This window comes from Taurulus bubalis, assembly GCF_910589615.1.
Source record: "Taurulus bubalis genome assembly, chromosome: 21".
In the NCBI taxonomy this organism is placed as follows: Eukaryota; Metazoa; Chordata; class Actinopteri; order Perciformes; family Cottidae; genus Taurulus; species Taurulus bubalis.
Genome location: NC_136609.1, coordinates 9,709,405 through 9,732,541, shown reverse-complemented (window position 1 = coordinate 9,732,541; position 23,137 = coordinate 9,709,405). Strand labels below are relative to the sequence as shown.

At 47.5% G+C, this 23,137-nt stretch overlaps 1 protein-coding gene across 1 annotated transcript in view; it reads right to left on the bottom strand.

Annotated features, from left to right (window-relative positions):
- Window positions 1–23,137, bottom strand: part of LOC306753021 (partitioning defective 3 homolog B-like) — a gene marked incomplete at its 5' end in the record, with an annotated part of 107,229 nt that overhangs the window by 43,739 nt on the left and 40,353 nt on the right. The window contains 8 exons of the mRNA XM_079236852.1: window positions 56–271; window positions 8,580–8,624; window positions 11,328–11,428; window positions 12,126–12,273; window positions 13,307–13,424; window positions 18,172–18,258; window positions 19,489–19,659; window positions 21,987–22,172. Of these exons, the coding sequence (XP_079092978.1) occupies window positions 56–271; window positions 8,580–8,624; window positions 11,328–11,428; window positions 12,126–12,273; window positions 13,307–13,424; window positions 18,172–18,258; window positions 19,489–19,659; window positions 21,987–22,172 (1,072 nt within the window). The remainder of the gene's footprint in view (window positions 1–55; window positions 272–8,579; window positions 8,625–11,327; window positions 11,429–12,125; window positions 12,274–13,306; window positions 13,425–18,171; window positions 18,259–19,488; window positions 19,660–21,986; window positions 22,173–23,137) is intronic.

Below are 23,137 nucleotides of genomic sequence, written 5' to 3'. Positions count from 1 at the left end.
AAGGATACAATGTCTCAGAAAGACTCTTTTAAGGCAGCAACAGGGAACGTCTTACCGTCTTCAGAGGGCCCGTCGTAGGACTTGTCGATGGCGATGCGGAAGCTCTGGTTGCACCCGCGCCCGCGCACCATGTGCGGCCGCGGCCGGTGAAAAGGCACCTGGGCCTTGCTGCGGCTCTGATTGGCCTCCGACACGGCCGTCTGGAGACTCTCGAGGGAGCTGGACTTCCAGAGGCCCAGGGTCGGGCCCAGCGCTCCGCCGGCGGAGGGCTCTGGGGGAAACAAAAGAGACGAGAGAAGAGGGAGGGAGGGATGTTTAACAGGATGAGAGGGAGAAGGGAGGGCAGAGGACGCCTCAGTGATGGAGGAGGAGGGAACGGGGCCTCTACAATGAGATGTGCTGCCGCTGATAAAATGGGCCTGAATGATTTTAAGTGACTCTGGGTATTGAGATCATAAGCTTTTAGCTAAATTCCCCCACTGCTTACAGGACATTATCATCCACGGCATTCATATTTCCTTATTTAAAGAGCATCTGCATTAAACTTTAAGCAGGAACGCTGCCTTAAATTGAACTGATTCAAGTTCATTGCAGGAGAGGGAGCTGGGACGAGGCATTTCGGATGAGTTACGGGACGGTACACTGGAATGAGTCCACCGGCCCAGTGGGGCCCGATTAGGACGGAGCCAGTGTAAAGTTGTGCATTGCGTCTTATGAACCAAAATTAAGTTCATGCAAAGTTTATAACGGCGTTTAGCCAGCATGCCACAATTTAGCCATTTCTTTAAACTACTCTTTGTACTTTTTTTAACCTTTTCTTTCTTGTGTTTGGTCACAATTTGCTCGATTCCTTTAGCTTAACATGAGGAAAACAGCAAATAAACGTAAAGGAAGAATACAATAAATAACACATATTTTAAGGCGTGAGGTCAAGCAATGTTTATTAAAGTATAAAGGAAACTATTTTGGAATCGGAATCAAGACATACATATTTGAGTTGATGCTTATCTATATTCATTAAGAATATATAAACAGTATTAATATCTCGACTTCATCAGCCGGATTTTAACCTGAGCAATCAGCTCACACACTCTCTCCCGTTTGGACGAAGCTTTTTGGAATAAAGCTGCAGAGGAGAGAAAGTGAAGAGAAAGCCGGAGTCCTAAAGGAGCAGCATAGAGGAGGTGGGGAGGAAACAATGAATGAGGTGGAGTGGTACAGGGACGGCACCGCGGGAACTGACAGGCTCATGCATAAAGCAAGAGGGAGAACAAATGAACTGCCACCATACTGTACTCAGGTGTGGCCTCCGACTCCAGAGAGGAGGAGGCGGAGGAAAGGGATGAAGGCCACGGCTGATTCAGCGAAGACTTGCAGAGAAAAGGGGAGGCGGCCCCGGGTGAGAGGGAGGGAAGACTTTAGGGAGGGCGGCGCTGTGGGGCAAACGGAGAAAAAGAGAGGGGAGAGGGTAAACGTCACTGTGAGGAAGTGACGGAGAGGTGAAGAAAACGACAGACAGGTAGCGAGCAGCTGCTTTTTTTTTTGGCTTTGTTTTGTTTTTCCGTCCGAAACTTCTCTCCGGTAAGGGATGACTTTCTCGCATCGTGGCGCTCGCTGCTTAATACGTCATTTCAGAGGCTTCAAAGCTCCGAAGTGAAACTGAAGCCGGCGATAGAGGGCGAAGCGGTGGGAAAGTAAGCGGAGCGCCGCTGCCTTTTAAGTCCTAAATTGACTTTCTGAGAGGAAGTGGGATTTATGGGGAATAAGGGGTTATAAATAGAGAGGGGGGAGCGCTCAGGAATAAAACGCTCAATTTGAGAGGCAGGATTTGTGTCACAAATGTAATTACGGCTGTCCAGCTCGCAGCCTGATAGAATTAAGCTCCTTGCCAGCGCGCTTGCTGCACTATGCACATAGAAACTGAGTGTGTGTGTGTGTGTGTGCTATAAAATGTGAGAATTGTGAAAAGGAACAAATTTAGAAGTCCCGATACTGCCTGTATGAGATAGCGGTGTGTGTCCTTGACCACTTTAGATGAAACAGGAGAAGAAACACTTTTGCTGGCGCGTGTGTGTTAGTGTGTGTGTGTGTGTGTGTGTGTGTGTGTGTGTGTGTGTGTGTGCGTTCCACGCACGTCAGGCGGCCCAGGCTGGCGGTAAATGAATAATGAGGGTTTAATAGGATGGATGAGCGGGGGAGAGGTGGCTATCATCGCCAGCTCGATCCAATGGAGGGTGAAATCAGCGTTTATCACATATCGCTGCCCGCTGTGCCAGCAGATGCTCCCGCGGACCCGCTCACATCGCCATGCCCGCCTGATTGCCACCAGACTCAAGCTGCTGCACGCGGTTGACAAACAGCCAAACGGGGCCCCCGGACCCCGGGCCCCGGCGATGCCCTTCACAGCTGTATCGCTCCTCCCATCCGAGATCAAGCAGCAGTGTCAGTGTTTCTCGCCTCCTTGTTTTTTTGGTTTTCAAAGACAATGTTCGGCGACGGCGGTTGAATTCAAAAGACGATTAACTGTGTTTTTAAACTCCAAAAGGTGCATTTCAGTGAGAAGCATCCAACTACAGAGTCTAAATATTACTCTTTGTAGAAATCTGATAATACATTCAGCACACAAACCAGTGCACTGTTGCATTATGGATGAATAATTCATGCGTGAAGTCACTATTGCGTGGTGCGTTTTGAATTCGGTACAATATAACGTTAAAAAAAAATCAAGTTAATGTGTTAAAACAAACATTAATAACTACACATAATAATCTACGATACAGTGCGGTGCCATCAATTTATCCACGAGACTCCAGTGTTTAAAACATTGCGGAGGGAAAACTTTCAAACGGTACTTTACGCTGGGAAAAAAACTATAAAAACAACACTTACACAACTTTTGATGGACAAGAGGCTCCTGGGAAACGCAGTGTAAGAACACCCTTAATGCCAAACAAGCGCTGCTAACAAAGAACCTGCCTATTACCTCTTCATCCACAAACATCCACTCAGAAGCCCACACCTGCTCACACACACACACACACGGAGATGTGGGCACAACAAATGTGCCGCACACGTCTGGATGTGATCTGTACATCCAGACTTCAGTGAAGCCGCCGTGTCGGCAGTGAAGTCTTTGCCTGGAACGTAGCCTCGGGGTCCTGCTGCGCCGACAGGCCCTTCAAGGACGGCCGCCGCTTTGTGCCTTTTTAAAAAGGAGTGCGACACACCTGCGACTGAGGTCTGCTTTCATGTCCCGCTGGGAAAACGATAAAAATAAATAAACAATAATCTGGCTCTAAGATGTGCGTTTCGCCATCAAAGCGTGAATAAAAGTTGTCTGCACGCAACCCTCTAATTATTTCACCCAACGAGCACAATAATTAATGAACTCGGAGATGTCAAAATTATATGTTTTGCCACGCAGACTGTGTGCGGTGCAAAAACCTAACATGCCACTCAAGACTTATGAACACACACACACACACACACACACACAGCTAATTACACTATCCAATCAACCAAACTATTAAACAGGATATTGTCTTATTTATGTTCAATTTGGCTTTTGTTGTTCCAGTCCAAACATGCACGCACACAAACACACACACATACACACACACACACACACACCTCCCAACATAAGCCCTGGCACACTGCTGCACCCTCCCACAGTGTCTCAGCAGGGTCTTAACACTTACCTATCAACTGGACTACAATGTGCTCCACAGCAAGCAGCTTTTGCAGCACATTGGCTGAAAGGTTGCCACGGTTACAAGCAAGTGCCCTCCCTCCATCAAAACCGCTGGGGGTGTTACGGACAAGTTGTGTGTGTGTGAGAGAGAGAGAGAGAGAGAGAGAGAGAGAGAGAAGGGTGACGGTGAGTTGCCAAGGAGACACTTTAGCAAACCGGGAAAAGGGGCTTGTTGCTTCTGGACATAGTTCTTTAAATTGGGTACAGAAAGCACAAGCGCGCACACACACACACACACACACACACACACACATGACCAGTCCTCACAAAAACACACACACATTTCCATCTAGTATCCAATCTCAGGACAGGCCAATAAAACTTGTAAACCAGGGTCTGACCGGCTCTGTTCTATAAAAAAACACACACACACACACACACACACACACACACACACACACACACACACACACACACACACACACACACACACACACACACACACACACACACACGTAAAAAGAAAGCCTGCTCTCAGTGTCGCCCCTTTTCAATAAAGGTTATTGAATTCAATCCAACAGAAGCATTAAACACAGTTACCAGGGACAGAACGGCCCCTGCTGTGTTGCAGTGTTTCAGTTAAAGTTGTCGAATTCAAGAATATCTTTCAAAATCCTGAACGACAATAGACATTAACAAATCTAATCTCAGTAAATGTTTATGAATGGGTTTTAGTGAGACATGGACAGAGCACACACAGGTCTCTGCATGGCTTCACCTTATATTAAATAAAGGCTTTTAGAGCTTTATTAGAGCAAAACTGTGACGACATGTGGGGCGTCTAAAGAGTAAAAGGCATGACACATACGTCTGGCAGTGTTCTATATTTCTCTTCTCGTGAAAAAGGCTGCGGTCAGATCGTATTTCCATGCTTAAAGAAGGATGCTAAGTGAGTAAAATGACCTTCAAGTATTAAAGGAGCCACGATAAGAGCTGGTCGAGTTCTCTAAACACTAAGGAACCTTTCCTTCAGCATAGGGCACACGGACCATCCTTTATCTTTTATTTTTTAATAGATCTATCAGGGTCTATTTCCCTCTGAGGATGAATACACGGTGGACTGCAGTGAGTATCTGCAGCATCAAGGCGCTGCACGTGGGATTGACTCAAAACAAACTGCAGCGTGTAGTAAATGAACACGTCACAGTGCGACAGCACCGGGATCAGATCATGGTCGCTTTTGGTCCCTTCATGGGATTTGATGACAAGAAGAAAAACAGGCGAATGCCAGCCGTATCCCTTAAATAGCGAACACCGTTTCGGCAGCGCGGGACCAGGATGTCATTAAAGCTTTCCGCCTCGCATTCTAAATGTTTTCTTTTCCGACCGCAAACTCGACGTCAAACCAAATCACTCCGGACGTCTGGATGGCCGGTAGAAGCAAATCCAATTCATGTTATGGCCAATCAAAACTCCACTCCGATTAAAGACCTGTCCCATCATCCGAGCATCCCTCCATCGCGATCTGAATGCACTCAGCTATATCAGGGGGCAGATGATGAAGCTGGCCGGAGGCGCTGCTCCCGCAGTAATTGGGTTTAGCTGTTTGGATGTACGAGGGGAACGCGGACGTATGTATGTATCCGGCCTCCGACGAGATGAATGGCTTTAATAACCGGAGGGGACTTAAAAGGCCATTTCATAATTACTGCCTACCTCTGCTGGATAGCGGCGGCTCAGGGGGCTGGCAGACTATGGATGAGGGCTGGGGGAGCGGGACACGTGCCATTTGTAAACGCACATCGAGGTGAAGAGCCGCTCAGTGCGCACGCACCTGCACTGACGGCTGCAGCCCGAACGCATTCTGCACGGCGGCACCGGCGGGTCGGGGCGGACGATGCCCCCAGAATTGGCCCCGATTGCCTGGATCTACACGGCGGATGCAAAGAACGAAGCGAGGGAGGGGGGGGGAGAAAGAAAAGATATAAAGAGAGAAAGAGAGTTACATAGCACCCAAACAAAGAGAAAACAAAGAAAAGGCTTCAGCGCTGGCAAGAAGCCGGCTGGTTTTAAAGTCTCACGGAACAGCAGGGACTAATGGCCGGCGCTGTGTGTGTGTGTGTGTGTGTGAGTGTGTGTGTGTGTGTGTGTGTGTGCTGGATGAGATCCCGGGGTGATGTAAGAAGGCAGCCTGCTGCCAGGGGAGATTTTTGACTCCAAGGGAGGAATATGAGGGGATGAGTGAAGGGATATCTGTCTCTACTCTCCCTCCCTCACACACAGAACATACAGAGAGCTGCTGCTTCTGACTTGGTGGAGGGAACTCAAGAGACTGGAGCATGTTCCACGTAATCGCATGAGGCTGGAACAGATACAGCTGCAGAGGATGGAGAGAGAGAGAGAGAGAGAGAGGGAGAGAGAGAGAGAGAGAGAGAGAGGACTGGAGATAGCAGCGAGTGAATGAATAGAAAAGGATCAGCCTGTTGAGAGAAAAGAGGACGAGAGTGAGCATAAAGAGAAGAAATCAGATGTAGGAAAGACGGAGGGAGAGAGAAGAAGAAAGAGAGACGACGGTTTGGGATTGAGAGGATGCTAAAAATGGGGATGAGCCTGGCGACAAAAGAGGCAGAGAATATAATCAAGAGAGAAGCGACTGGGAAGAACGAGATTGGTAGCAAAGATGAAAGCGGAAATAGGAAGAGAAAAAAAACACAACTAAAAGCTCTATTGAAGATGGAGACGCCTAAAACTGGAGAATGAGAAGAGAGAGAGAGAGAGTTAGTGACAGAGAGAAAGATGGAGCGAGAGGAAAGAGAGCGAGAGGAGTGAAGCGCTGCTCGCAGCGGCTCTAGCCAGAGAGAAAAAGGGTTTTAGCCAGATTAAAGAAGCCAGGCAGGCCTCTTAAGACCATCCGCCTAATGAAATATGTCAAAGCCCATAAAGAAACACTGAGGCCATTTAGGAAGGGGGAGGAGGGGGGAAAATACTCTGCGTCAGCAAAAATGAAAAACACGCAAAAGGCCTGTCAATACACATTAGCAAAGACGTCAAGGGGAGAGGAGATGAAGAAGAAGAAGAAGAAGAAGAAGAAGAAGAAGAAGAAAATAGAAAAAAGGAATGCTGCAGCAGAGAAATGGATCACTTTATATATCATGAGGGTTCTGGGTGCTGATCAGAAATGCCAGGAAAATCATAACAGGAGGAGGAGGAGGAGGAGGAGGAGGAGGAGGAAGAGGAGGAGAAGGAAGAGGCCACTTGTGTGAATGCTGAGTGTGGGGGATTTGAGGTCACCGGGGTGTTCGGGCCATTTGTATTCCACCGGCAACAGGCTTAGTTGTCTTGTTGCAGGTGGATTTAAGAGATCGGTGTGCGTGTGTGTGTGTGTGTGTGTGGGTGGGTGTGTGTGTGTGTGAGACAGCCACACACACACAGAGGCAGAGAAGAAGCCAACATCAGGACTCAAATTCTGGTCGTGTTTTCTTTCTTACATAAGCCTCGTTTGCCACATAAAAAAAAAAAAAAAACACAGATGCGATGAAGCGACACTGCAGATCACGATTAGATCGATTAGAGTCGTGACTTCTGCAGCTCGTTGTCTGCGGACGCCAAAACCGATCGTGCTCTCTGTCTGCAACAGTCTTGATTTATATTCATGCAGAAGCCCAGAGCAACCACACAGGGAAGCGAACGCTGGAGCGGTTTTATCTGACTTTATCTGACTTTATCTGGTGGAATACGTTTGCAACCAATGTGTCAGCAGTGCTTTGCTCTGTTCGTGTATATTCTCTCAATGTCGAACCTCCAGTGGGTTCCACTGTTTGGCGTTTCAGACGCGGTGCACGTCACAGTGCTGGCTTCATTCATTTTTAGTGCTTCCTTTCCCTCATGAAGCTGTCCTCGCATTACAGAAAGAGCCACAACTCGTGGGCGATGTTTGGCACCTGCTGCACCAGAGGGACGTCGAGGAAGAAGAAGAGTGTTCTGGCTGCAGCGCTGATGGATTTTAAAAGTTATTTTGAAGCCTTAATTACAGATCGCTGTGAGCGCGAGGGACGCTTGATTGCCCCCTTTCTCATGGAGGAATCCATTAATAAATTAATTTCATCAAATGTATTTTTTTTTTGTATCATTAGATCGCTAATTCGGCGGCCTGAATGTACGACTTCTGACGAGCAGGGAATGACCAAATGTTAGATTGGGACCTCGCTCACGTGCATTGGAGAGCATTTTGATGGATATTTACAGGCAAACAGGATGTGAATTTAACATGATTATCTGCGTGTTGAACATTCGGTTCAGACTTGAGTTCCGACTTAGTCAGATTGCCGTCAGGACTTTTGTGTAGAAGTGACTCAGGACGGGAGATTTGCATAAGGAGGAGCATGCCTGAGAGGGGTAATTCCAAATGTGGCCCCTTCCAGCAGAAAGTACTCCAATCCTTGAGAGTGAATTATATACAGTTTGAACCGCTACAGTGAAAGCAAACAGTAAAACCGACTTTATATTCTGCCCTTAACCAGACTTCTCTCAAATAAAACAAGACGGAAGTGTGTGCGGAGGGACAGGCGAGGCTGGAGCCGATGCGACGCTGTGCGGCTGCTGTCAGCTGGGCGAGGATTGAGCACCGAGTGCCTGCTGACCTGGACGGCTATAAAGCAGCGAGAGCTCCGACACTAAGTGCTTCACAACTCAACTTTGTCAGCCGGAGAGAGCGGAGGGAGGCGGGGGAGGCAAAGGAGAGTGAACTACGAAGAAATGTTGGCGGGGAGGAGAAAATAAACTGCAGAAAATGAGAATCTTCCATGTGTTTTTTGGTGCCTGGATGGAATAGCCGTTGCATTGTGGGAGGAAAAGAGAAATGTAAGCTTAGTTTGTATGGATCACTCACCATTCCTCTGCCCGCCCAGTGATCCCATGTTGCTCTCATCAGCCGCTGCGACACAGAAAACAAGACAAACAGTGAGTAGCTCGTATCATCATGTGCCACACAGCTTCGTGCTGCTCCGTAATTGGTTATAATGGCGCCTACTGGTGCTGGAAACGGCTCCCTGCGAAGAGTACCGCGGGACAGAGGACGAGTGGGGGACGGGAGAGGAAATGAAAAGGAAGCAGGGATAGAAGAAACACCAGAAGAAAGAGTGACATTGCGCCCGTGAGAGAAAATGAGAGCGGAGGTGAAGGGAGGATGAAGGAGAAAAAACAGGACTGTGGTCGGGCGCGACAGGCCGCACCGTGGGATACAACAATAGGTTTTCATTACGTCGCTATTTCTCTTGAATAGTCTTTTTTTATTTCTTTTTTCATGAGGTCAGTTTTCGGGTGAGGGCGGGAGAAAATGGAGGCAGAGGGAGCGTGTCGGGATAAACAGGGGAGAGCAAACCTGAAATCAAACCGGCTGCTTCACGAAAAGACCTGCAAAGAAAACATCTGTAGCAGCTTAGAAGGCTTAGAAACGCCTTTCTTGTGCGCGTAAAAAATACCCCAAAAAAAAAAAATATAACTATTCCAGGCGACGTGACCCTGGCGGATAATGAAACGTTTACTCCTCCTGCGGAGGAAAGATAGAAGTCTGCAAGGCCAGCAGCCAAATCTGTCACCTCGTTCCACAGTGGAGGGCTAAAAATGTCTCACAGCGTTTTATATGTGTATTACTGAACGACAAAATGTAAGTGTATTCATACAAAAACCGCAGCGGCATGGCACCGCTGCAGCAACTCATATATATATATATATATATATATATATATATATATATATATATATATATATATGGAAGTGAGGTGAGGAAGTGAGAGACGGGAAAAGGAAAAACACCAAGAAAGAAAAAGCGTAGGATTGAGGGTGGGAGCATCAAAGAGTCAGAGAGACAGAGGAAAGAGGGCAGATGAGACTGGATCAAGAGGTGGAGAGACGGAGACACAGGGTTTAATGAGACAGATCGGTTTTCACAGGTTTCGCTCCACGTCCGGATTTGACCTCTTGGCCTCTGAAAGTAGGAATGTGCTTCGGAGGCTGTTGGACTATTAGGCCTCTCTCATGGAGCCATACCGTCTGTCTATTACAACATGACAAATGTAGGACACTGAGGGGCACTTTGAGCATCTTAAAGCGAATCCATACAGACCATTTAGTTTCCATTATTGCTCGCGCAGTCGCACTGCGAGACTTGCAGCACGAATAACTTATCTTTTTGAGTTTTGTTTTTGTGTGTCACATAGCGGCGTTACATAATGCAAACGAGAAGGGACAAAACACTTCTTTCTGGTGCTTTCAGGTACAGCTATAGTGTCGTTGACTCCGCTATTTAGCTCGCAGGCTGTGAGGGTTTCTGTGTGTGAGCTCTGAGTCAACAGACTATTTTCCAAGGCATCCAGGGTCAATAAAAGAAGATCATCTCCTCCTGTCAAGTGGCGTTTAATAAAAGCTAACCTGCGCCGCGGCGCGGTGAAAGCTCGGAGACATGTGACCGTGAACTCCGACGAGTGGGGAAACTCTCCGAAAAAATAATAAATAAAAAGAAGCACTTAGCTGTTCAAATACAAAACGTGTGGGTCTGAGGTCTCGTGTGTGTTCGGAGCTTTTGCAATCTTTACAACACACACACACACACACACACACACACACACACACACACACACACACACACACACACAGGAGCTCTGCTAACTACCTTGTTTCAGCTCTGAGCACTTTGGAGAGGGAAGGGATGAATAGAACCAGAGAGATAACACGAAAAAAATAAAAAAACAGATTGAAATGGAGGAAGGCCAGAGCTGGAGATGGGAGCCAGATAGCGGTGGGCATTGGAGTGGGTCCTCAGTGGGATGGAGCAGACACGGGTGTGTGTTCGGGAGTGCGCGGCCGTGCACGCGGACCACCCTTGTCCGTAATGAAAGCCAATCAGCTTGGGTGGCAGAGGCGTGTGCTGCAGGAAGAAAGCCAATCCACTGAACCTAATGAACCGCGATTGGAAATCAGAGCGAGGCAGGGAAGGGGAAGAGAGATAGATGGAAGAGAGCGAGAGCAATGAACCCGGCGGCTTTCCCGTTGAGAGAGAAAGCGCTGAAGGGAGAATGAAGAGATAAACAACTACGGAGGGAATGCTGGGAGAAAAGAGAGCGAAAGAGAGGAAATAGCGCTCATCCCAATAGTCAGGGATGACGGGAGAATTGAAGAAAAGCATCAAAAAGTAAAAGAAAGATGAGAAGATCGGTGAGACAGAGGAGGGGACGGGGGTCGGCCCGGGTTAATACGAGGAGATAAGCCCCTTTCGTTTTACCCCGTCCACACACACACACACACACACACACACACACACACTCACACAGCAAGCCGTGAGATTGGAAACCTTTCGTTCACACACACAAATAGACGACGCACACACACGGCTTGTTCATCCAGTCCGTTGGAAAGCCCCTGGGTTTATGAGGAGGTCAGGAGGTCAGAGCCCCTCGGGGCGGGGATAATGGGAGCGGGCTACATATCACAACGGAGACGGAGCGATAAGGGCCATGTGATCGCTGCTGTGACTGCGTGTCGTCTGGCCGCATGATTAGACTCACGTGTTTGGGCTGGTTGAGACTACAATGAAGCTGTGTGTGTGTGTGTGTGTGTGTGTGTGTGTGTGTACACGCACCCATGTCCATGCTCTTGGACGTTCTGTTGCGAGGCACGTTGTTCTTGTCGTCTGCATAGAAACCCGCCGCCGCCGCCGCGCGGGGCTGCTTCTGGAACTCGCTGCGAAAACAACAGCAATTTTTTTTTTAAATAAATGACCGCTAATCAATTGATATTCTCTCTTGAAACGGTGCAGCAAGCAGCAACAACAAAAACAAATCTTTCAGGGACTTGACGGTTTCATTACTCGAACGAGAAATTAAATTTTTAATCCACGCGCGGACGACAAATCATTCAATTTCCTCCACTCCAGATGGCCTGACTCAGTGAAACAATAGCATGTGCTGTCTCTATTAAACTTACAGGGAAACAAGAATATTGATGCCAGACCTCTGACTGACCACAGCTATCGTACACACACACACACACACACACACACACACACACAGAATTGTAAACATACTCATTCAGAAGACTGTTGTGTGTGTGTGTGTGTGTGTGTGTGTGTGTGCAGCAGAAGCATCATAGCTCTTTCTAAGCCTTCCAACTCCAACAGAACTCACTCGATTATGCGGCCACCATAATTACTTATTCATAATGCAAATAGGCTATTGCAATTAGGCCGTATAGTCTAAATAATGCATATGAGCCTTGTAATATTCGGCGTAATGGCTCTTCTTTATCTCATAACACAGCGCCCTATATTAAGAGTGCCATTAGAATATAATAACTCTGGCCCTGTGTGTAGTGTAATAGAGTGCTGATGGTGCAGCGTACGTGTGTGTGTGTGTGTGTGTGTGTGTGTGTGTGTGTGTACCTTTGGCGTGGGAGGGTTTGTGGCAAGTCTCTCTTCATTTTCTCCCCGGCGGCGAGGGAGGGCGGCAGGGGGAAACCTTCCTCGAACTCCTCATCGGCGTTGCCGTAGTGACCGTGGTTGCCATTGGCGGTCGCAGGGGGATGCAGAGCTGAGGAGACAACCAAACAAGTAAATAAAAAAAAGTATTAAAAACACTGATTTGGATTATTAGGGTCGACTAAAATCCAGAAAAGTTTTTTAAAAGTTGTTAAATGTTTCATAGATTTTTACACGTAATGGAATTTATTTCAAATTTATATTGTGTTGGTTTTAGCTTGATTCCTGAGTTTAATACAAGCTAAATACATTCTAAAAAGGTGTGTGTAGGCTTCTAAATATTATATAATGTTCTGTATTATCAGGGATATGCAAACACAGACATCAGACACAATGATCGGCGCGTCCTTCCTTTGAGGAGTGATGCTATCGATACGGCGCTCGGTAAGGTCAGACGTTTAGAAAGCAGCAGCATTTTTTAAACAGAAAACTCCAGACAAACGCCGCACTCTTAGCTCCTTTGCAGCGGTGTGAAGCGTTCGTGTCCTAAATGACTGTAACTGTAGCGTCTGATGGAGAGCTGACAGGAGCCTCGGCGCTCCCCTCGTCCCAGGAGGCGAGGAGCGGGAGACGAGGGCGTGAGAGAAGGAAAGAATCTTAAACAGTTTGGTCGTCTTTCTATTTTTTTACACGACTGCACGCATGCTGCACAATACCCTCTATGCAAATCTGGCCCACTTAGAAGCCGTTTCATCAGCGTAATGATTCCAAGGTCAGATCTTTTTGCACATGAAAAGCAAGCGTCGCATTCGGCAAAAAAAAAAAGAAAAAGAAAGCTGTTAATGACTCCTCTTTCTCTCGCTATAAATATGCAGGGAGGGGGAGTGGAAAGAGATATAAAGAGATGTGGCAATCCTGTAATGCACTGCTGTAGGATGCTGCAGACATCAATGTCTTGGCTGGGTGTCATGCTGTGCAGCTATGGCAAACACACGTATATAAGCACACACACACACACACACACACACACACACTGTGTGTACACACTCAGGGGTCGATAACGGGAGCACACAAACACTCAAAGCCTAATGTTGACTCTCCCACAGTTCAAATGGACAAATATTGTTTCCCGGCCGCGTGCTCACCGGTCCCGGGGTTGCTGGTCGCCATCGGGACGGGACTCGCACCGTTCATGCTGGGCTCCGCGTTCGGGGGTCTGGAGGGTCCCGAGGGCCCCTGGTGTGCAGTGTGGCCCCACGGCTCCTGTGGACAAACAGAGATGAGAAGAATGCTTATTAAAAAAAGGGGCTCATATGCAAAAAATATATATGTGTGTCAAATCCAAGCCAAAGTTGTCATTCATGAAAAATGGATGATGTTGCCTCACATCAGAAGATGAAAGTCATTTCTTTTATTACCCCGTAGGATTGGACCAACGCCGTTTTTACTACTTTTTGTTTTTGGCAGATCCGCCAATGTTGTTGCTGCTGGGATAAACGGAGTAAATATTGTTTTTTTTGGCACACTAGCACAAAATATCAGCGAGCAGAAGCGGTCAAAAAGGTAGAATTCATCCAATCCTACTATCGAATAAATGAGTTCCATTTCTGGTGAAACGTCGGGTCCTTATACAATGTGGTCGCCATCACACACGTGTGTCTCTTGGGTCGTCTCCTTGACGAAATGTCCCAATCAACGCACAGATTTAATACTTCATTCTCAAACCAAATATCTACTCTCACACAGTCCAGACCCGACTCCTCTGGGAGGGAAACCAATCAGCCCAAAGATTTATATTATTCATCCTGGATCTACTACAGGTAGATTAACTTCTGATGAAAGCAGAGGAAACAATAAAATAATAATCTTGAGCGACTGCAGTTTAGTCCAACATGAGGAGGATTTCACATTAATGTTGTCGTAGTCGAAACTCGTAACAAATCAATTATCATCCGGCTCAGATGGCGATGTGGGAGCAAAGCTTTGAGGAAACATGAGCAGATTTAGAACAACCCTCTGAGGGGCTTTCAAGAGACGTGCAGCGTGGGCGATGAACGAAATATCGCCAAGATGATCGTCATTGAGGGACAGGCGTGCCATCCACGTGGACGGAAAAGGTCCCGTTGCGTAATGGCAGAGAGGTGTTCAGCGGGAAAGAGGCTCACAGGTCAGATAGCGCTGCGTGTGCACTATTTTGTTGGGATTGGTGACAGGAAGTGAACACGATGGACGCAGAACAGAACCGTGTCAACGCGCCACTCGGCATCGAGCAGACGGGTTTCTGTACTTCTGACATTCGACATGGAGGAAGCCGAGAGTAACAAGATTACAAGGAAGCATAAATATATATATTTATATACATATTGATTGCCTTTGGCGGTGCTTTTGAAAAAACAGACTTAATGCTCTGCACCAAAAAAAAGAGAAATGTTGATTTTCTCTTCATGTGCACAACTGGAAACGCAGTAATTAAGACAAACCTGAGCGCCCTGACAGGCATGTTATCCAACAGCCCAGCACTACAAAGGACCCCCCCCTCCACCCCCACCCCCCCAGATGGAGATAGGGACTTTGAGTGCTGCTGGGAATCGGTGCTGGTGGAGGATGAAAGAAGCTTTTTCTGGTCAAAGAGATGGGAGCTACAGTACAGCTGTCTCACACACACACCTATACATGCATTAAAGGGTAATAAGAAATAATCCTTAGAATAATGAAAGGTGCTCCCGTGTCTTTGTCATACCAACGCGTCGGGTGGGATGTATGCACAGTGTCATGGAGTCCCTGGAGCATCATTAGCACCCACCACACATGTTAAAGTGTCAGCGCACCGGAGCTGTCAATCACTGGAGTGGCTCCGCACACAAAGGTCTGACAGCTCTCCTGCACGAGCCACAGAGACACTTATAGCACATCACAGCCGTCCATTCAGTCCTCCATGTATCCAGTATATATATATATATATATATATTCATCTATCCATCCGTCCGTCTCCACATACTAACGACTCGCCTGGGGCTTTTGAAACAGCCGGCATACAGCAGTCAGATATCTTAATCCCCCAACAATAGGTAAACAGGGAGGGTTGCTGCATACAATAGGCTTCTGAGAGGCTTAGCCCACCTCACCCAACTGTGTCACCCACCCACCCACATCTCACTGGGCTCGGGCTGGACAGCAAAACAGATAAAGGACAAACTTCCTCTTTGTCTTTGATTTTAATATCTATATCTAATAAGACTCAAGGTTTAGCGCTTCAATTTATGTTTTATTATTTGTGTCGGTGACAAATCGTCCAGCGTGACCGTGAGCGAGAAAGACTAAAAGAGCCGTTAGTCTCATTTTCCAGCAAAAGTCTGTGACAAATGTTTTTCCAAGCCGAAGATAAAATGTTCCTCGTGTGGCAGCGAGTAAAATTTAAAAAAAATAAGCTTTTTGTCCATGAAAAGAAAAGAAAATCTATCATTAAAACAAAAAAGAGGAATCAATCTTTCAAGAAGTGGTTGAAATGGGGCCGGCTGCTCGTGGGCTTCAGTGGTAGCTCATGATGGACAGATGTTAAGCTCTCGGCCAATAGAAATCAAGCGTGCATGGCAGCAATTATGCCATTTCACTTTCTATACGCCAACTACGTTGAGCTCAACGCCAACATTAGCTCGCTCACTGGAACTCTACCTACTTAAATGTGGCCGGACCGCCATCGTCAACAAAGATGTCAGAATCGAATGCAGAGAGAAATATCCTGCGACGCCTCGATGGATTTGAAACCAAAAGGGTTTTCATAAAAAAAGGTAAATGAGGTGATTATGGTTTGGATTTAAGATCACATCACCCAGACGGCCTCGGGCGGCTCAGCGTTGAGGGAGCGTTCCGTTTTATCACGGTGCCGCCAGCCGGGCTGGTTGGTGATGAGACTATGCAGATACACACTGAACTCTGAACTTGCATTTATCTGCAGGCATGGATCACTAAAACACACACACACACACACACACACACACGATGATGGGAGTGCTGTGTAGACGAGGTGGAAACGGGTCAACGCTGGTCAACCCTCCAGTTATTACTCCCTCTCTTGTGCACATTATCGCCGGGCATCTGCTTTAACTGCTGCTCGACGTCTTTATCAGCGTCTGAAACAATCAGTCACGGCTGGACGTGGCGCTCAATAGACAGACTTTAACTAAGAAACGAGCTATTTTTCCACCGCCTGTCACGCTTGATGTCTTCATCAGTCCGTCCATTTGTGCCGCTTTCGTAAGCACTATTTGAACACAACTTCTGGTTGTGACTTTGCGATTGGCTCTCATGTTGCTCGCACCGTTTCCCACCGGGGACACATTAATGTTTTGTTTTTTAAAAAGCACTTCAACAAAAGAGAAAAGAAAGAGAAAGCTGTAAAAAATAAGCAAAGGTTAACACATTCCATGCGGTCTGATTTTTAACAGATTCATCGCAGCTGCATGAAGCCTTCGTGAACACGGAGCCTGCGCTTGTGTCACTCTTCATTATTATTCCTGAAACATGTTCACGACACACACATATATGGCTGTGAATGTTGTGCATCTTAATGTTTTTTTGTTTTTTTCTAGTTTTCATGAAAGTGAGCTGGTTTCTGCGTGCAGTGAGTAACAGCGGTAAAAGGAAGAAAAAAAAAAGGCAGGAAAGAAAGGAGATTGAGGCCAAAACAGAGAACAGGGACCCAAAATGTCATTTAATAAACAGGGAGAAGTGCAAAGGAAAACCCAACAGAGAAACAAACAGACAGGCATGCAGGAGGCTTCAGATTAGCTTTATTCAACAGAGCAGAAACAGGCGGGTGAGACAGAAAAGCAGGAGTACATTCCCTTCAAAAAAATATGGAAATTAAAAAGGAAAGGTTAAAATAAAACCATATACGAACAGACAAAACAGGAAGAAGCAGATTAGGCCTTTACGAGACTGGAGGGAAATGTACAGCTAATTCTAGTGCATTAAGACCGAGGTGACAGAAAGGAGGAGTGAAGGATTTAGTGTTGCGTTGAGTTTATGGGTAATATTATTTAAAAAAAAGAGAGCTGAAAGTTCGTGCTGTGACAGTTTGTGGCGTCGGCAAAGGGGAAAAGCTTTCAACCAGATTAATATGCGTCCACGACGTCGATCACGAATAAAAAAAACGTACGGTATTTACACATTCAGGAGTTGGTTGCAAAAGAAAAAGGAGGAAGTGACATTTTACCTAATAATCCCATTAAAAATAGAACTTCATAGGCACTGTCCATAACGTTAGAGATTTTAAACTACTTTTGCAGCCAAAATGTCACATGCACTCCTTTTGCAACGCAGCCTGCATATATACACCGCACACACACACACACACACACACACACACACACACACACAGTCAGAGTCCACCAGACAGCTGCTGGTGTGGTCTGGTGAGAGCTCGGTTGTGTGCGTAGTTATGGCCGTGTGTGTCGAGGTATCTGCCTGCGGACGCGTGTGTGTTTCGGGTGGCGGGGGGCGGGTCTCCGTACATCTGCCCGGCCATGGCCCGGATGTTCTCCGTGTACGTGCTGCGGCTGCGCACTAGCCCCGCCCCCCGGCCCTGAGCGTCGGCGTACCCGTGTGTGTATCCGCAATTGCAGCCTTCCCCGTTTAAGTTCCCCCCCGCTGGCCTGTCGAAGCTGCTCAGGGTCTGACTGTGAGAGACGAACCCAAACTTGTACCTCGAAGCCGGTCTGTACGCGTCTTTTTGCGCGTACCCGCCTTCGTCATCGCTGTACTCAATGTCCCTCTGTGCGAGGCCGAACGTGTAACCGCGAGGCCTCTCCCTTTGAGTGCAACCGAAGGTGTATCTGGTGTGCGTCTCCCCCGGCCTCTGCGCGTAACGCTGCCGGTGGCTGTGAGGCAGCGGCTCCGACACTCGCCTCCTCAGCGCCGGGAGGAGCGAGGAGGAGCGGCAAGGCGGAGGCGGCTGCGGAGGCGGCTGCAGAGGCGGCTGCTGGTGGAAGCGGGCGTCGCTCGCTCGTACCTGATTGCCGGAGGCCGCGTGGCGGTTCGGGTGATAGGCGGCGGACCCGTTGGTCGCCGCGTTCGGTGCGAGGTTGCCGCTGCCCATCTGTAGGAGAAAAAAAAATTACATTTGGAGAAAGCTGCGGATCTTCAGTGAATAGCTGGGCTCTCTTTCGTGTCGCTGACACGCATGTGCATGTAGGTCAGCTGCTCCCGTACACTGGAGCCTCACAGAATCACATCAGCCTCGTGTCATTGATCCTGCCGTCAAAACTCTGGTCGCTTCTTGAGAATAATCTTTGAACACAAGAGGCGGCGTGCAGGATTTCATAATGCATAAGCAGCCCTGAATGTTTCATGGAACCAAATTCATCCAAACTCCGGGAGTCTAAAAGTCTAACATGTCGACCCACATCCAGCGAACCCTGGAGAGGAACGACCTGACAGGAAGTAGATGACAGGTTAGATCACAGTTCATGGTTTTAACCCTTTAAAAACAGGGTGCACCTATATATCATCAGACAAAAAACAACAACATATTATCTCCGGAACCACATCGTTGTTTAACTTCATTTAAATTGCTACAATACCGCAACCCTGTGAGGAGATACATCTGGTGTGAAACATGATTAAAGTAACCGTTAAGTTTAAGTGTTTACGTAAACTCCATTTTTTAACCGAACGACACAGTTTTTTGACTGAAACTCCTTTGAAAACCCAAATGCTGAGTTCTACTATGATTTATGTTGCAGATTCCGATTCTTTATGTCCAAATCTTTCCAAAAAGGCTTAATAGTATGTGGACTGTTGTTAAGGCACCATAATACAGTTTGAAAAACTCGGTGACCGCTCGAGGCGGCATTTTTGGGAAATCTTGCTCATATCGTGCTGGATGTTCATAGTTTTGTGTGATTTTTTTTGTAGATATACATTTTTTTTCCCAAAACTTTGCTGAACAAATACATCATTAATTTGGGGTTGCTACGACGACTCAAACACAGGGGAAAAGAAGAAGAAAAAGTCTAGAACCAAAATTGGTTCCACAGTGCTTAAAGAGACATTTTTACTTTTTTTGGTTAAGAAGTAAAAAAAACATTTTGCAAAAGTATGACACTATACTTCACTTTAATTATGAAAGTTCTAACATACATCATGACAACATCAGCCAAATATGTTTTTTTTCTATCAGCTGATTGACCTCTCTGTCTTTTCCAAGATGTCACTTCTACTCATGACGTTTTATGATTTCGAGGTTGAAATCCTCTCACGAAAAGCGAAATACATCGTAAACCTGCGTGACAACTCCCCAATATTCCAGAAAGGTTTAAAGTACTACCTGCTGTACCTGTCTGGATGTCCGGAGCACTACGAGCTGGATGGTCCCCCTGGCGTTGCCCTCGGACGACATGGAGCGCCTCAGCGTCTCCATGGCAGCGTGGTTGGAGCGTCCCAGCAGCGACTCGCCGTTTACCGCGATCATCTGGTCGTTGACGCTCAGCCGGCCGTCCTGCAGGGACGCAGAGAGGTTATCGGCATTTTTAGCACACAGTTGCTGTTATGAGATTTTTCAAAATAAAAGCATTTTGTTTTCATTTTATCGCACAGGAAGTGAAGCGATTTGCAGCATTTTGAGGAACTTCTTATATGTATCATAAAAAATAAATCATTTTAAAATGCTTTCGTACATAAAATAAGACACACAAGGCCGGTCACCAATAAAGTTTTCAGAGAGGAGTGTGAAAAGTGTGCAAGAGAGAGAGAGAGAGAGTGAAGTAGAAAATGGAAGATGGGGGAAGGCAAGAAAATTGTAGAGTTAGCAATCTACTGAGAGCGGGAGAGCCGTGATAAATACATAGAGCAGCTAATGGAATAGCCTCCGTGGGCACTAAATCACTTCTAAGTGTTTTAAATAGCAGCCTCTCATAGAGGCAACACAGAATAGTGCCCTGGAGGGAGAGGGGGCGAGGGAGGGAGAGGAGGGGGGATCAGATGAGGAAAGCAATGCAGAGGGCAATATCTTAAAGAAGAAGAAGAAAAAAAGAGGAACAATAAAGATGAGGACACTTGGAGACACACTAAAGACTCTCTTTGAGTGTGTGCGTGGAGTCATGATTGGTCCATTATGGTCAGCACTGGCCTTTGACCCCCATCTCATTAACAAGGCACCGTCGGGGCTGACCTCGATGCAGACTGGGATGACACACACACACACACACACACACACACACACACACACACGATGTGCCTGTATCGAATCGGGGTGTCATCAAGAATTGATGTTGGTGCCAAAACCAGCGGGTGTCTGTGATATTCCCTATTAATATCTTCACTCGCCCAAGTTAGCAGCGGAAGCGCTCTACATGTAATTTTAATTTGTTTTCTTTCGCATACTCTTTGATACGCTCGTGTGACGGGATCAGGAATGAAGTCAGAGAAGATTTTTTATTTTTTTGGGAGGGTGGGGGGGGGGGGGGATGTAATTGAGGCCCCGGGCCCCCGACGGCAGCCAGGACTATTTAATGGAAATAGGTTAGATCTCTCCTCGTCTCCTCCCTGTTGTTTCCTGCTGTGTGTGTTCGTGTGCGACTCTGGGGACGCCCGGGTTCCCTCCTCTGCACCGGCCCCGCACTGCGAGTCGTCGGGCCCCTGAGCTGCTTTTCATTAGCATGCATTGACACCGAGGAGGATCCGCACAGACGCCCTCGTGCATTGTGTTCCCGCTGAGTGTCTCCACTTTTCAATCACCCCCCCCCCACCCGTCTTATCCCGTCTCTCTATTGTTCGATACCGCTCATTGCCTCCCTTTTAGATCCCCATCCCTTTTCTCTCGCTCGTTCCCCCGCCGTCTCCTTTCAACGGCTTCCCCTTCTTTCCCTCGCCGCTGTCCGCCTCCGTCTCTCTTCCTGCGTGTCTTTCTTCCTCTTCTGTGGTATCTTGTCCCAGAAACCTGTTTCGCAGCCAGCCAGGAGATCTTACTGGGCCATTCTGTCGGAGCGTTATCCGCGTCGGCAGCTGTCGGAAAAACTACTTCTGAAGGCACTTCGGGGAGCCGTGGTCTGGCCGCCCTGATCCCAGACCAGCCGTTTATCTACAACGCCGCACTCGTCGACGTGCGCTGCAGATCTGGGAGCAGCGAGGAGTTGTGAAATGTGGAGGAGGGGGGAGGGGCGCAGATATTGAGGCCAAGTGGATGAATCTGAAAGTGCTGAAACGGGATGTTACTCTTCCTGATGCACTCACAACTTGAAGTGAGTACTGAGTGATAACGAGAAGGCGGCTGCAGCGCTGACGCGACGAGGCCGCGTGGAGTCAATGGGGGTCAAAGGTCGGCGGGCGGGGAGGCGGGCCGTTCTGGCCTCGGGGAAAGACAGGAAATGAGATGGAGAGGCGAGAAGTGCAAAGGGAGATGAGGTGAGAGGAAACGACAGAGAGAGACTTCACAAAGAAGGGGAAATAGTTTCCCACACTTTAAAAAAAAACAGTTCTTGGTGGTTCTGGGTAAAACGATACACAAAGCAGCCCGGATTAGTATTCAGAATAAAGAAAACAGTGCGGCTCTCGAAGTGTGTTCTTTTATTCTCATGTTTGATGTATTTCTAAGGAGCTCTTTAAAGCCCCAAACGGGTTCTTTCATGGTGAAAACCTAATGAGGCATTTTGGGACTATATAGAAGCCCTTATGTCAGTTCATATTTTGCTTTTACTTTGTCTCCATCGTTGGTGTCAAGAGGTCACGGCTGTGGTATTTATTTTCTTAAAAAAGGACCAGACTACGTCTAGTTTAGATTTTTTTTTTAGATGTAAAAGGTCCCCCATTGTAGAAAGGATGCTCTACCTTGTTAGCGGCCCCTCCATTCATGATGGACTTGATAAAGATGCCCAGGTCCTCCCCGGTCTCCCTGGACTTGTTGCCCTTCAGGCTGACCCCCAGGCCGGCCGACCCCGATTCGTTGAGGGGGATCTCGTACATCAGCTGCTCCCGGCCGTCCTCCAACACCAGACTGCCGTCCTCTTCCCCTTTCTGAAACACAACACATATTCAAGACTTTTACCCTAAGTGGAGATATTTCCTGAAGTGTTATGTAAAAAAAAAAAGCTGTGACACCAGACAGGAAACGCCTGCTCACACACACACAGCTACTTTATGATCTGACGGTTGAGGTAAGAGCACCATATCTGATAATGCATGCTTCTACGCCACACTGATTATACTCAATGCAGGAAGAAGAAGAAAACTCACACAGAAAGAAAGAAGGAGGAAGAAGAGAAACGGATTAAAGAGTCGGATGGAAGAGAGGAGCAGGTGTTGCGCACTGGAAAGAGAGATGAAGGTGTAGTGAGGAAAAGAAGAAAGCTACTGTAGAGAGGTTATTCCATTTGGAGATGAAAGGCGCAGACGGAGAGCGAGCCATTTCTAAAGGAAACATAATAACCTTTTCATACCTCCTCCCGGAGCACAGTGGGGGAGGAAGGGGGAGGCAGGGAGCAAGAGAGGGGGGGACGAGGATGGAGGCGCAGAGGAGCATTTAAAAGTAATAACCCATCCCTGAGGTATACCCGCTTCTCTCATTCAGACTCCACCCCCCCTCACTCTTTACATTTCCTCCTAATCTCTCAATCTTACTCTCTCTTCCCATTCCACCTCCACTTCCTACAGGTCTCTCTCTCTCTCTCTCTCTCTCTCTCTCGTCATCTTCCACCCGCTGCGATTTAATGTGAGGAGAACAATACAACAGGATATAAGATGGGGGGGGGAGCGGGAAGAGAGAGAGAGAGACAAAAGGCAACAAGAGAGAAGAAGGGAAATGTCTGTTATTAGAGGATGGCAAAATGGAGAGAGGCAAAGAAAAGCCAGGTTCAGTCACCCAGGGAAAAGAGGGACGGCGGAGGGGAGGCGCCTCGACAACACTTCACTCCAAAGCCCTATTTTTCTTTAAAGAGGACGGATGGAAGGTTACGGGGGTGTGTGTGTGTGTGTGTGTGTGT